This window comes from Ictalurus punctatus, chromosome 9 (assembly GCF_001660625.3).
Source record: "Ictalurus punctatus breed USDA103 chromosome 9, Coco_2.0, whole genome shotgun sequence".
NCBI classification, from domain to species: domain Eukaryota; kingdom Metazoa; phylum Chordata; class Actinopteri; order Siluriformes; family Ictaluridae; genus Ictalurus; species Ictalurus punctatus.
This window is the reverse complement of record NC_030424.2, coordinates 26462501-26477500: the sequence shown is the minus strand read 5'-3', so window position 1 is coordinate 26477500 and position 15000 is coordinate 26462501. Positions and strand designations below refer to the sequence as shown.

The 15000-nt window shown below is 42.1% G+C and overlaps 1 protein-coding gene across 1 annotated transcript in view; it reads left to right on the top strand.

Annotated features, from left to right (window-relative positions):
- Positions 1-15000, top strand: part of pdzd8 (PDZ domain containing 8) — a 63662-nt gene that overhangs the window by 16412 nt on the left and 32250 nt on the right. Inside the window, exon 2 of the mRNA XM_017476545.3 lies at positions 12264-12377. Within this exon, the coding sequence (XP_017332034.1) occupies positions 12264-12377 (114 nt within the window). The remainder of the gene's footprint in view (positions 1-12263; positions 12378-15000) is intronic.

Sequence of the window (15000 nt, the reverse complement as noted above, 5' to 3'; positions counted from 1 at the left end):
TTAAGGCAACAGTTAGAAATTTGACGATATGACTGAATCTGATACGATGTGATGCTATACAGTTTAGATTCTTAAAGCAACGATTCAGTAATCGACGATCAAAATTTTCTGATTGTTACACTCTAGCTTATGTCCTGTAAATTTGCCTTTCCCCCCACTGCATAAAATGGGATGGGCAGTGAGCATGAGTGTGTGTGTGTGTGTGTGTGTGTGTGTTAACACCACCAGACCCCACTGTGACGCATCAGTTACCTTCCCTTTTCATGTTTCTTTTGTTACACAGACCATGAATAAATATTTCAGCATGTCTGCGTCTAGCACGTTTCTAGTACTCTGTCCTGAACTTATGGCATTGGTCTTAACTGACACTTACATCTGCTTTCTCATCCATCCATCCATCCATGCTTGCATCTGCCCATCCATCCATCCATCCATCCGTCATCCAGGCTTGCATCTGCCCATCCATCCATCCATCCAGGCTTGCATCTGCCCATCCATCCATCCAGGCTTGCATCTGCCCATCCATCCATCCAGGCTTGCATCTGCCCATCCATCCATCCAGGCTTGCATCTGCCCATCCATCCATCCAGGCTTGCATCTGCCCATCCATCCATCCAGGCTTGCATCTGCCCATCCATCCATCCCTGCTTGCATCTGCCCATCCATCCCTGCTTGCATCTGCCCATCCATCCCTGCTTGCATCTGCCCATCCATCCATCCATCCATCCGTCATCCAGGCTTGCATCTGCCCATCCGTCATCCAGGCTTGCATCTGCCCATCCATCCATCCAGGCTTGCATCTGCCCATCCATCCATCCAGGCTTGCATCTGCCCATCCATCCATCCAGGCTTGCATCTGCCCATCCATCCATCCAGGCTTGCATCTGCCCATCCATCCATCCAGGCTTGCATCTGCCCATCCATCCATCCCGGCTTGCATCTGCCCATCCATCCATCCCGGCTTGCATCTGCCCATCCATCCATCCCTGCTTGCATCTGCCCATCCATCCCTGCTTGCAACTGCCCATCCATCCCTGCTTGCAACTGCCCATCCATCCCTGCTTGCATCTGCACATCCATCCCTGCTTGCATCTGCACATCCATACCTGCTTGCATCTGCAAATCCATCCCTGCTTGCATCTGCACATCCATCCATCCGTCCATGAGTTTAGTCAAGGTAATAACCCAGCTGTTTAGTCAGTAATTACATAAGAGGGGTGTGTGTGTGACTTTGCAGCAAGCTTGGGATTGTGGTTTAATACTCTGATTCAGCAGCAGTTTGTTACGTCTCAGGTTTAAAGGCAGAAATGCACACATGCTCAAACACACACACACACACACTGCTATATAACTCTTGTGTAATGACTGGTGCTCACCTGACCGCTGGTGTATTGTGTTCGAGCGTTCACTCATCCCTGTGCACACCCACACTGTCCGCTTCCTTTAAAATCGTAACTGGTTTGTAAATCCGTGTACGATTTAGTGATTTGAACACATTCCATCGTTTACGAGCGTATAATGACGCTGCACGGGTTAATATCGCACAAACCACGGCCGGTAATAACTTTAGTAGTAAGCTGTATTTACACAGGATCATTTCTAGGGCTGCAACTAACGATTGTTTTCATAATCGATTAATCGGCCGATTATTTCCATTACAGATCTTACACTGTTCGTCACCGCGTTTACATCGCGAGTGAGGAGCGAAGCGGTCTCGTTACTAATAGATCGCCCCCGTTATAGTAAACGACAGAGTTTACACTGCAAGGGCAAACGCAGCATATCATGACAATAAACTTGAGTTAAGCTAAAACCTTTAAGCAAGCAGTTTTCCCCAAGCGCTTGCACGCAGTGGAGCATTTTGGATATAAACATAAGTTTGTGCTCGTGCATCGCTGTCGTGCTTCCGTGCTACACAAGCTCCGCTTTGGAAAGTTTACAGGTTAGTTTTTTTTTTGTTGTTGTTTTTTTTTTCTTCACCGCATTTAATTTAATAAAAAAATGCCCCCCTGCCTAAATGGGCCACATGATTTTTTTCCGCTGTGACTTGGCTAACCCTAACGCTGGGTAATCATCTGGTTATTCTGCTAAAGCTAGCAGACGGCGTCCGACTGGGAAACGGCTTAAACTTCCGGTTAGTAAAAAAAACTCCTAGTGATATATTTGAGACGATATTACCTTTCTAAAATTCATACATTAGACGGTAGAGTACATATACTGTAAGTGCGTAGTGTAAGTGTATAGTACTTCATTTGGGACGATACATATGGTCTGTACTCTCCGCTGTGTGTTTTGGAACAGAAGTAACACGGTTGGTAAACGTGCCCCGTGCCTCACAGACCAACTGATCCATAATGAGATTTATTGACAACGATTTTCATAATCGGTTATTACTGACTTTAGTTGTTGTAGCTCTAATCATTTCTGTATTTAAACTCTCTCAAACGCACAGTGAGACTTATTCCCTTTCTATATTCACTACAGAGTGCGCTGTGCACCACACACCAAACAGATCACCATTACAGGTTTTCTTCCTTTCTTTGTTCCTCTTTTTTGCTTGCTTTCATTTTCTTGCTTTCGCTGTCTTGATTTCTTGCTGTTGCTTTCGTGCTTGCTTGCTTTCTTTTTCTTTCTCTCCTTCCTTTCTTTATTTCTGTTGATTTTGTTCTTTCTCTTCTTTCTTTTTCAATCTGTTCCTACCTTCCTTCATTTTTTCCCTTTCTCTCCTTCTTTCGGTGTTTCTTTGGCTTTTTCTTTGTTTCTCTCTTTCTACCTTGCTTTTATTTGTTCTCTCTCTCTTTCTTTCTTTCTTTCTCTCTCTCTCTCTCGTTGATCCAGCGACATTTTCGAGTTCATTTAGAAAAAGTAGTTCAGGAAAAGGACTGAAATGAACATGTTTTGATCGACTTGTAGACTTCAGTCACTAAAAATCACTGGGACACACTGTGTTCTTTTATATTCTTATCTTTTTTTTAATTTTTTTTTTATTTTTTTACATTTCAAAAATTTATTTATTTTATTAGTCTGTCCGTCTATGATACACACATTATATACGCTTACTTTTCCTCTCGCTTTCACACTGAAGAACTCTTCACTTTGTGGAAATGTGAAAGTTTTCTCTCCTCCTGTCAGAGTTGTGAACAGCTGTGATGTAACTACACACACACACACACACACACACACACACTGTGGGCTTGTGATTAAGTGCTAAAAAGAAACCGTGGGATCCCAAAGCCCCTCGTTTCAGCTGCTTTGCGTGTTAGTGGTTTATATAACAGTCAGATTAGATCGAATAGCTCAGTGTTGAACAGACACACACAGAGGGTGATAGCGATACCCTTCGCATGTGGAGGACAATACCGGGTCAAAGTTCTCTTTCATGCGCTCCGTCTTTGTGTCTTCTGTAATAATACGTCTGCTTATTGTTCTTTTCTTATGTTTTATTCACCAAAGCGGTTAGTCGGATGAATCTGGGTAAGGTGACGAGCGTATATATGATTCATGAATAGAAATAACATCTAATGTAGTAGCAAATATTAAGTAGCAGGTGTGGGTGATATGACACAAATATTATATCGTGATGCACAGAAGATTTCTACGATATACAATATGATGATATAAAATCAATATCATGATAAATTAGTCTGTTTATTTCTATTTAAAAAAAAAAAAAAAAAAAAAAAAGCTTTAAGCAGGTGTGGGGTGTTTTTTAAAAATTATTTATTTATTTATTTATTTATTTTTAAATACAGATTTCCCCTTCTTTTTCAGTGTTAATTTTAAAAAAAAAAAAAAAAAAACAGAAAAGATTATATTATTTAAATCAAATAAAAAAAACATTCAAAACAGTTTTGTAAAGCTATAAATATATTTTTTTATTTTTAGTTAGTCTTTTATAAAAATGTCTGAGAATTTTTTTTTTTTTTTTTAAATCTTCAATAATACATTTATTTAATAACTTCAAATATAATTTTGCACTAAAGAAGAGGGGAAAACTCTGTATAAAGTGTAAACAACTAATTAGGTGCTTCTCATCACAGTTTGTAATGGTTCTATTGTGGTATAATTGATGTTAAGTCATCACACTGAGCAGCTGTAATAGGTAGTGATCATTCTATTCACTAGTTCTCGCTCTGAAGCGGTAGAGCTAAATGGCCCTCTTGAACTTTCGCACGATCTTCAACAGGAACTTGGTGTAATGTGATATGGAGTTGTGCAATAACGTAAGGTTGAGAGGAAGACTGCACATAAAACTACCATTATGACTAGACGCACTACTTCTGGGGAATCATCGTGACCGTCGAGTCATTCAGTACGTTCACGTAGACAACGATAATCCGACATTAACCCGGTTAAGACGATACTCTGATTAAGAAACTAGCATGTAAACGGAGATTATTGATGACCTTAATCTGATTAAAGTCACACTCGAAGTAAACGCAAATGGAATTAAGACGTGTGGAGTATTCCTGTTTTAGTCGCATTATCGACGTGCGTTACAGACACGTACACACCTTAATCACACTATTAACGCCGTGTGAGAGTTTTCACCGCATTGTGCGACAGGACACGTACACACACGGCAGCGCTCGACCGTTTGACGGCAAACGAGAGCATGGCTGCGTCCGAAACCACGTACTTGCCTTCTATGTTATGGGAGATATACATGTATCTCAGCTACTATATAGACGGTAAGTACGCGGTTTGGGACGCAGCCCACGGCTTCAAGCAGTCGTCTATTCGCACGAAGCTTTCGTAAAATTAAAAATAAAAACACCCGAAACTGTATACGGTACCATAACGAAGACCGACTGTATCTCGATATGTGAAATTCTGGAGGGAACGTCGGACGGCGTGGCGCGGTGACGTAATGACGTGTGCCGTTAATCGCTCTATGTTCTATAACATGTAAAAGGGGAACATGAAAGGAATATTCTAAAAGCGACTCATGTAAACACCTTAATCAGAATACTGTCTTATTCAGAATAAGGTCAATAATCAGATTACTGCTGTCCATGTAAACGTAGTCAGTAAGTAAATAAAAATGCTCCGTGTCCATCAGCTCGTCCCTGTGTTCATGTAGAATATGTGCTGATCTGGGGTCCAGTGTTCGTGTAGAAGTTGTGAGAGATGATGTGGAGGTAGATACTAGTGTCTGTGCTGGATGCAAGCTCATCTCTGTGTCTGTATTGTATTAAAAAGCTCTGCATTCACACTTGTAATTTGGACGTGTGGCCAGCCATTGCTACTGTTGCAAGAATTAAAGCTCTGAGTGGGAAGTCATCTGATCTGGGGTCGGTCCGCTCGTTATCTCTGTATAGAAAGTGACCCGAGGTCAGACCTCGCTCTGGGGAAGCTCTTCTGCCTGCTAAAGTGTAGGTCCTCCGAGATGGACCTGTTGTGTTGAAGTGTAATTGTGTATTTGTGGTTTGGATGGATGTTAGGTCAAGGATTATGTGAGGACTTCCATGAAAGTGTGTGTGCACGTGTGCACTCTGGCCATATGGCTGTTCCCAGTGTTCTTCATAGTAGGGTTTTATGTGCATGGATGTGTATATGTGCTTTTAATCTCTAGAATTTATCTCTTGAACGGACCATTCTGAGGTTTGGAACAACGTGAAGCTAAATATGTACGTGTAAATAAATATGTGTTTATATTACATATTATATAGTGTGTGTGTGTGTGTATACAGTATAACTTGTACCTGTTAATATAATACACATTGATTGACACTGACTGAGTCACCTTGCCCACATCTTTTAAAAATGTCGAAACAGATACCCAGACTTGACCATGTGTTTGTATCGCCTGTATCACTGGTTCTCTGTCCAGAGCGGCATTGTTATTTAACACTAGTCTGCTTTCCTCTCAAAAATACTCGTGATATTTATTTCTTTATTTATTTATTTCAAGTAGACCGTAACGAGCGACCGAGGATGTTGTTTCCAGGCAACATCGGACACTCCAGGCCCAATTCTGAATCATTCAGCAAATGTCAGTCTGCAAACGTGGTTTATGTCGCAATCATTAAATTGTTAACGAAGAACGAAAGGAGTGATTTGGTAATTCTGGTGTGTTTTTTTTTTTTTTTTTTTTTTTTTTTTTTACTTTTTTTTAAAGCCTTTGTTTTAAATAAGAAAGTAGCGATGATTGTGATTTCAAAATGAAGAACTGTAGTGTAGATTTCTGCTTTCTGTTTTACCCTCCACCCCCCCCCCCCCCCCCCCCCCCCCCCCGCCCCAAAGTGTATTTTACTCCTGGAACAGAGCTGAGCTTTTTATACTATTTTTTACGTAATGTGACCTGTGAACGCCTGCACCCAACACCGTACACGCTGCACGTTTCACTAGATCCGGTGCTCTGGAATTAGCACAACTTTTGATGTTGATGTACAGCAAATTTTCGGTTTGAGTTACTAGCCACATTTATCAGAGTATACAGGTGCACCTCAAAATATTAGAATATCGTGGAAAAGTAAAAAAAAAATTTTTTTTCCCCTCTGTAATTTAATTCGAAAAGTGGAACTTTCGTGGATTCTAGATTCATTACACATAAAGTGAAATTTTTCAAGCCTTTTAAAATTATTTTTATTTTAAATCTCGATGATTACTGATTACAGCTCACGGAAATCGAAACTCCAGCACCTCCAGTAACAGAATAAAGAATTTATAATACAGAAATGTTGACCTTCTGGAAAGTATGTTAATTTATACACTTGATACTTGGTCGGGACTCCTTTTGCACAACTTATATATATATATATATATACACACACACACAGTATCACAAAAGTGAGTACACCCCTCACATTTTTGCAAATATTTGATTATAACTTTTAATGTGACAACACTGAAGAAATGACACTTTGCTACAGTGTAAAGTAGTGAGTGTACAGCTTGGGCCCAGTTAGCCATTTCCCCTCCCCGGTGTCATGTGACTTGTTAGTGTTACAAGGTCTCAGGTGTGAATGGGGAGCAGGTGTGTTAAATTTGGTGTCATCGCTCTCACACTCCCTCATACTGGTCACTGGAAGTTCAACATGGCACCTCATGGCAAAGAACTCTCTGAGGATCTGAAAAAAGAATTGTTGCTCCTACATAAAGATGGCCTAGGGTATAAGACGATTGCCAAGACCCTGACACTGAGCTGCAGCACGGTGGCCAAGACCATACGGCGTTTTAACAGGGCAGGTTCCACTCAGAACAGTCCTCGCCATGGTCGACCAGTGTACGTGCTCAGAGTCATATCCAGAGGTTGTCTTTGGGAAATAGGTGTATGAGTGCTGCCAGCATTGCTGCAGAGGTTGAAGGGGTGGGGGGTCAGCCTGTCAGTGCTCAGACCATACGCCGCACACTGCATCAAATTGGTCTGCATGGCTGTCGTCCCGGAGGGAAGCCTCTTCTAAAGATGATGCACAAGAAAGCCCGCAAACAGTTTGCTGAAGACAAGCAGACTAAGGACATGGATTACTGGAACCATGTCCGGTGGTCTGATGAGACCAAGATAAACTTATTTGGTTCAGATGGTGTCAAGCGTATGTGGTGGCAACCAGGTGAGGAGTACAAAGACAAGTGTGTCCTGCCTACAGTCAAGCATGGTGGTGGGAGTGTCATGGTCTGGGGCTGCATGAGTGCTGCCGGCACTGGGGAGCTACAGTTCATTGAGGGAACCATGAATGCCAACATGTACTGTGACATACTGAAGTATTATAATATAGTAATATAGTATTATAGTATTCCAGCATAACGACCACAAACACACCTCCAAGATGACCACTGCCTTGCTAAAGAAGCTGAGGGTGAAGGTGATGGACTGGCCAAGCATGTCTCCAGACCTAAACCCTATTGATCATCTGTGGGGCATCCTCAAGCCCCTGGTAGGGAAGCCCTGGTGAACTCCATGCCCAAGAGGGTTAAGGCAGTGTTGGAAAATAATGGTGGCCACACAAAATATTGACACTTTGGGCCCAATTTGGACATTTTCACTTAGGGGTGTACTCAAGTTTGTTGCCAGCGGTTTAGACATTAATGGCTGTGTGTTGAGTTATTTTGAGGGGACAGCAAATTTTCACTGTTACACAAGCTGTACACTCACTACTTTACATTGTAGCAAAGTGTCATTTCTTCAGTCTTGTCACATGAAAAGATACAATCAAATATTTACGAAAATGTGAGGGGTGTACTCACTTTTATGAGATACTCTGTGTGTGTGTGTGTGTGTGTGTGTGTATATATATATATATATATATATATATATATAGATAGATAGATAGATAGATAGATAGATAGATAATGTATGTGGTTTATTTATATAGATAGATATTTATATACATATATAGATATGAATGAATGAAATGTGTGTATGTATGCACAACCTGCAGTTGTATATTCTAGTTAAGTGTGTGTGTTGCAACCATATGCCTAACCTAGCCTCCCTCTCATATCTCACCCAGTGTCTCGTGTTACTATGTCCTACACTGGATCACTGAGCTGCACAGCCCTCTGCTGCCCACATTACATCTCTCTTTCTCTCTAATCAAGACTCATGCTTCTGCCCTCCTGCCCTGCTGTTGCACTCTGGAACACTTGCAGATACAGTAGACTTCCCCCTCCGAGGCACTTGTTTGAATCGCAGCCATGCCATGTGGTAGATACAGATAGGGGCTGGTCTGGACGATTAGTCACTACAGTGTGAGAAGCCTAATAGACACACACACACACACACACACACACACACACACACACACACACACACGCTCTATAAGTAGGTAGTGTGTAGTCAGTTTGTAATTATTTGAAACAAAAATGTTATTTAAAAAAAAAAAAAAAAAAGATCTTTGTGTCTGCGATATCTCCGTAAAGCATATCGTGACATCACTGATCACAATGCTATTATAACGTCATGTCGGCCAGCCCTAGCCACACTAAACTGCACAGCTCTTACCACATTGTATGCAAGAAAAGGACGTTTGTCCCGACCCCTCCAGGCCTCCATACCATTCGCATTAGCCAATCATGGACTGGCAGATCATGGTTTCGAGTCCCTTTCTAGGCTGAGAGCACGCACTTACCTCCGTTAACTCCGTTCCTCATCATTAAAATCTGACTAATTCAGTTCTTCGAAAACACCTGAAACGGGATGAATAAGACTGAAGGATCACAAATCATTAGTATTAGTAAATCTGGCATGTGTTTTTAATCTTGGATTTGTTAAGTGGTTTATAAAGAAAAGGGTCCAATAGATTTGGATGCAAGTCATTAATGTTGTGGTTGCCTTAAGAGTTAACGTTCTGAAGTGTGTGTGTGTGTGTGTGTGTGTGTGTGTGTTCATGTGGGCATGTGTTGGTGTTGGCTTGAGTTTGTGTGTGTGGTGGCGTGGGTGTATGCCCGTGTTTTTCTGTGTCCATGTATGCGAGTGTTTTTGTGATGGGGAAGAGCAGGCGTAAGCTTATCATCCTGATCTTTCTCTCTGTCTCTCTTTCTCTGAATGTTTCAGTTTGCCTGTCTCTTTCTTCTCACTTCCTCTCTTATTGTGTCTCTCTATCTCTCTCTCTTTCTCTGAATGTCTGTCAGTTTGACTCTTTCTCTCTCTTTCTTATTGGGTCTCGCTCTCTTACTCTGTCGCCGTGTCTCGATCTCTCCGTCTCTTTCTTCTCTCTCTCTCTCTCCCTCTCGCACATGATCTCTCTCGCTCTCTTACTCTGTCGCTGTGTCTGTATCTCTGTCTGTCTGTCTCTCTCTTTCTCTGACTGACTGTCAGTTTGTCCGTTACTGATCAGAAGGTCGGGGTTCAAGCCCCAGTACTGCCAAGCTGCCACTGTTGGGCCCTTGAGCAAGGTCCTTAACACTCTCTGCTCTAGGGGGCGCTGTATCACGGCTGACCCTGCGCTCTGACCCCAACTTCCTGACATGCCGTGGTATGCGAAGAAAAGAATTTCACTGTGCTGTAATGTATATGTGGCAATCTTCTTCTTCCCTCTCTCTCTCTCTCTCTCTTTCTCTCTCTCTCTCTTTTACTGTCTTTCTAACTCTTTCTTACTCTGTCGCTGTCTCTCTGTCTCAGTCTCTCTAGCTCTCTCTCAATCTCTAACTCTGTCTATCTTTCATTCTGTCAGTCTCCATCTCTCTCTCTCTCTCTGTTTCTGAGTGTAGATACTTTTAAGTGGAGCACATTAACACCATGTGAACCCTCACGATCTGGGTTTATAACTCTCTCTTTTAACACAACCACTGCCCCCCCCCCCCCCCGAAGTCATGGATCTCCAGCGTGACTCACACAGCTCCCATAATGCTTTGAGAGCAGAGAGTAAAAGCTGTCTGCTGACTTCAGACTCTGAAACCCCAGGGACGAGCAGACGAAGACAAAATCGTCTAGAGCCGAGACACCGAGTGCGACCATGTGACACATTGTGTAGCGTTACATAAATCAAATCGAGTTATGCTCTGAACACGTTCCTGTAAGTGTATTAATGAAATCTATTGACCGCGATCGCCTAAAGACACATTGTACGCAGCTTTTAATTTTTTATTATTATTATCCGCCTTTAAGTGTGTGTGAGTTTGCCTCACGTTATTCTTCTTATGCCATCGTTTGCGTTATAATGCATGTTCTTTTCTATTTCCATGTTGGTAGATATAATTAAACACCGGGCAATAAATACATGCACGTTTTGTGTGTGCGTGTTCCCTATTTGTAAAAATAATTGAAGGCTATTACTAGCACGGGGCGAGCCGAAAATAGCAAAAACGACCTTTTCTGTGTGAGAGAGTGCTGAGATTCAGCTAGAGCATGAATGTGTTGGTGAAAATTGAAGCAAAATTCATTTCATATTGTGCAGCCAGTCGTGCAAGTGCTCCTGATAAATCCAGAGATGTCTATTACTGCACTGCTGCATTGTGTTGCACAATACACCCCCACCGTATGTGTCGTCTCTGAATAGGAACGGGTACTCGTGTTCGAAAGTGACTGCTTTGATCGACACGTGAAATGTGGCGGAAACCTGAGCGGGAACTGCAGAGACGGTGCATATTTATTTCAGAGTAAAACTGTACCACTCACTAGGGTCCTCGAATAGGCCTGTCCCGACGATTACGTTCTCGAACGCATCGTATACGGTCTACGGACGTGACGTCGATATCGCCCGTTGTGTTTACATGCGTGTTTGTTTACAACCGTCCCGTCCTCTCGTCTGCTCCAGGGCTCGTAGTGAATAATATCTGGGATCGAGCCGCTTAAGCTGCGTGAGCTGGAGCTGAACAGTGAATGGACAGCAGGAATGAATCCTATACACACATGAGATTAATCATATTCTTAAGAATATTATTATTATTATTCATTGCTCTTTGAAAGGGTGTACTTGCGTTATTATGCTCTTATATTATCATTATATCAGTGATATATAAAATGGTCTTAAAATGACAATATCGCCATCTTTGGTGTTCCATCTCGGCGTCAACCTCTGAACCATAAAGAAGCTAGTGTTGTGGCCTTTGCACCGTTACTTGCTCGGCGCAGAATACTGTTGTCTTGGACCTCTACACAACCCCCTCTATATCAGTCTGGCTTAAAGATTTAATCTTTTTAAAACTTGAAAAAATCAAGTACAACATCAGAGGCAGGGGTGACTCATTTTTGGGAAAATGGGCACAATTTATGACCTACTTCAATGATGTACGCACCCTGGTGGTGGATTGAGGAAAGGTGGACTGTAATTCCTGATCATCTTACCACTTTTTTGTTGTTGTTGTTGTTTTGGGTTTTTATGTTTATTTTTTTGTTTGTTTTTGTTTTTTTTCCTTTGGTTGTTTGTTTGTTTTTTTGTTTCCCCCTTTCTTTTGGTTTTGGCTGTGGTTGTTGTTGGGGTTGTTGGGTGGGGTGTTATGTAAAAAGTAAATTTTCAATAAAAATTCTATGATAAAAAAAAAAAAAAAGACAATATCGTTTATCGCAATTATTTCTGGGACAATATATTGTCCAACAACTTGTTTAGTTATCGTGACAGCCCTATCCTTGACTCCGTTCCCTGGGAATTTAGAAGTGTTGGAAGAAGAGTGTCTTTGGGGTTAAGTACGCGTATTCGCTCAGCTATTTAGACAGTATGAAAAGCTCGACGCTTGAGTAGACGAGCATTTTCAGGGTTACTAATGCTAAACGTTTTCTGTTTCTGTTGTATCTCATCTCTCGGAGTGATATTGTTACTGTTGTGATTATGCGACGGGAACGACTTGATTTGTGATTGACCTTGCGTCCGTTTGCTTAACAGGTACAAGCCGTTCTTTCCGTTCCAAGTGCAGCCGACGCCAGAGCCAGACATGTCGGTCCAGGACGAGAGATTGATGGAGGGACGCCTCCGCGTGACACTGGTTGAATGTAGCAGGTAAGTGTGGAGGTTACACGGGAAAGCAGATGGACACTGAGACCAGGTTATCGTCTATTTACGATGTAGAATGTTAGTTTATACTCTTGCTGATCATGATAAGTAGGAGTTGTTTCTGTGACCCCTGTTCTGAAACCATGCTGATGATGCTAGAACCACACACCGCTTCTATAGAGTGTTACCTCTCCATCATCCGGGTTTTTCACTCATTCCAGACTACTAATGAGAGATCGGTGACTCAGTCATGACGAGGCTTGTTTGAGTCATGTAAGGAAAAACCGCTTAGGGGGCTGGCATTAACAAGAAAGTCATCAACATTGAGGTGGTGTGATGCTGCATGTTGAAGAGCAGAGCTGGTTACAACTAGAGTTCACCCGATAGCGGATTCTACCCATAGCGCTACCGAAGTCGGGCGGTACCTGCCGATAACCGATTCATCAGTTGAAAGTTTTTATAATTGGTACTGAATGAAAGCATAGCGCCGGAAGTTAAATATTGCTGAACTTAGTACTGACTGTACCATGAAAATGTACTGTACTTTTTTTAAAATGGAAAAAAAATATGCACATGTATTAACTATTCATAAATATTAAAGGAAATAAATGATCTACGGCCAAACTGAACCAAAAATTAACAAATTAAAATAGAGACATCCAAAATAAAAAACAAAAAAAAAACACTTCAAATAACACACCAAAATTTGTCACCACTAGAGGCCGCTCTCGTACTGTATAATGACAGCAGACCCTTCTCAGCTGCTCCCGCAATCCAACCGGGAAAACCGGGACCCTTCTCAGCTGCCGCAATCCAACCGGGAAAAACTATCGGTGTGGATTTGTGCTGATAACCAGCAATGTTTTATCGGTGCCGAATAATCAGGACAAACTGATCGATCGGTCGACTTCTAGTTACAACCCTGGTGATAATTTTCCTACAACAAAACGTTTTTTTAAAATTTATTTATTTTTTTAATAACGCGGCATTTTGCTAACGATACAATTATGTAATTTATTAATGGAAGATGTGTCATACTTTTTATCTGTTTATAGCTACATTTAATGTCATAGAACGCCCATGAAACATGTTAATTCCTTATGTTACCGGCTTCACTTTATTCCCCGTTTCACTTGAGAGCGAGAGAATGCTCGTCATTTGACTGGAAGAAATCCCATGGTGGAAAACATGGTGCCGACACTGGAGACTCCTTACAAACCTTTTAAACATGACAGAAAAATCACCATATCAATAAGTATCCACTGTATCCATTTGAATACGTTTTTCCTGCAGAGCAATATCGCTGACAGACTTGAGATTGAAAAAAAAATCAGAACCATAAATCCATCCATCCATCCATCTTCTACCACTTACTCCTTCTTCAGGGTCACGGGGAACCTGGAGCCTATCCCAGGGAGCATCGGGCACAAGGCGGGGTACACCCTGGACAGGGTGCCAGTCCATCGCAGGGCACACTCACATACACACTCACACACCCGTTCATACACTACGGACACTTTGGACATGCCAATCAACCTACCGTGCATGTCAGGAGGAAACCCCCTCAGCACGGGGAGAACATGCAAACTCCGCGCACACAGGGCCCCGGCGGGAATCAGACCCCGGTGGTGTGAGGCGAACATGCAGACCACTAAGAACCATAAATGTAAATCTCAATATTCAAATCTCAGAAATACTCATTTGATGTCTATTAGGTCAAACCTGAAGCATCCAGGAGGATTTAAAATAATAATAATAATAAAAAATGATATTGAAAATGCAAAAACAAACAAAAAGTCATTTGAAAATTCAATTCACCCTGTACTATATGGAAAACACATTATTTGATGTTTTATTTTGTGAACGTAATTTATTTTTGAAAATATACACCCATTGCAAATCTGACGACTGCGGCACACTCCGAAAAAGTTGGGACAGTCGATGGTTTACCGCTGTATGACATCACCTTTTCTTTTAAAAACACTTAAGTGTTTGGGCGCTGAGTGACGACACCTGTTGGTGAAGTTTAGCAAGCGGAATGTCCCCCCGTTCATCCGTTATGCATTTCTTCAGCTGCGTGACCTCCGTTGCCTTATTTTGGCTCCAGGATCGCAGGCAGGCCATGCTAGCACCCGCACTCTCCGCTTACGCAACCGTGCGCTCGTGATCCGGATGTGAATGTGGTTTGGCGTTGTCCTGCTCTGGATGGCATGGTGGGGTTGATGGCATGGAGATGCTGGCTCATCCTATTTAAAAAAAATTTTTTTGTCCTTGATGGAAGGGTGCTTTCCAAGGCTTTGGTACCTCCACCGTCTCTTCTCTGAGAGGCTGTTCACCTTCTTTTCTTCGTTCCCTCTCGGGTCACGCAGAGCAAAATCCTCTATAGCTTTCGTAGCGCTCAGCAAATAATCCTCTTATTTCATCGGAACGTGTTCAGATGACTCGGCACCTGGCTCAAAATACTCTCCAGCCAGGAATCTTCCCCACGGGCTACGTTCTGCGTGGCGATCCCGTATCGGATGTAGTTAAAATATAATATAACGTTTCAGCATTCTTTTCTCAGTTCAAGTTAGAGCGCCACGTGGAGCTTGTAAGCTTTCACCCGTATCTCATTCCTCCTCCGTGAAGA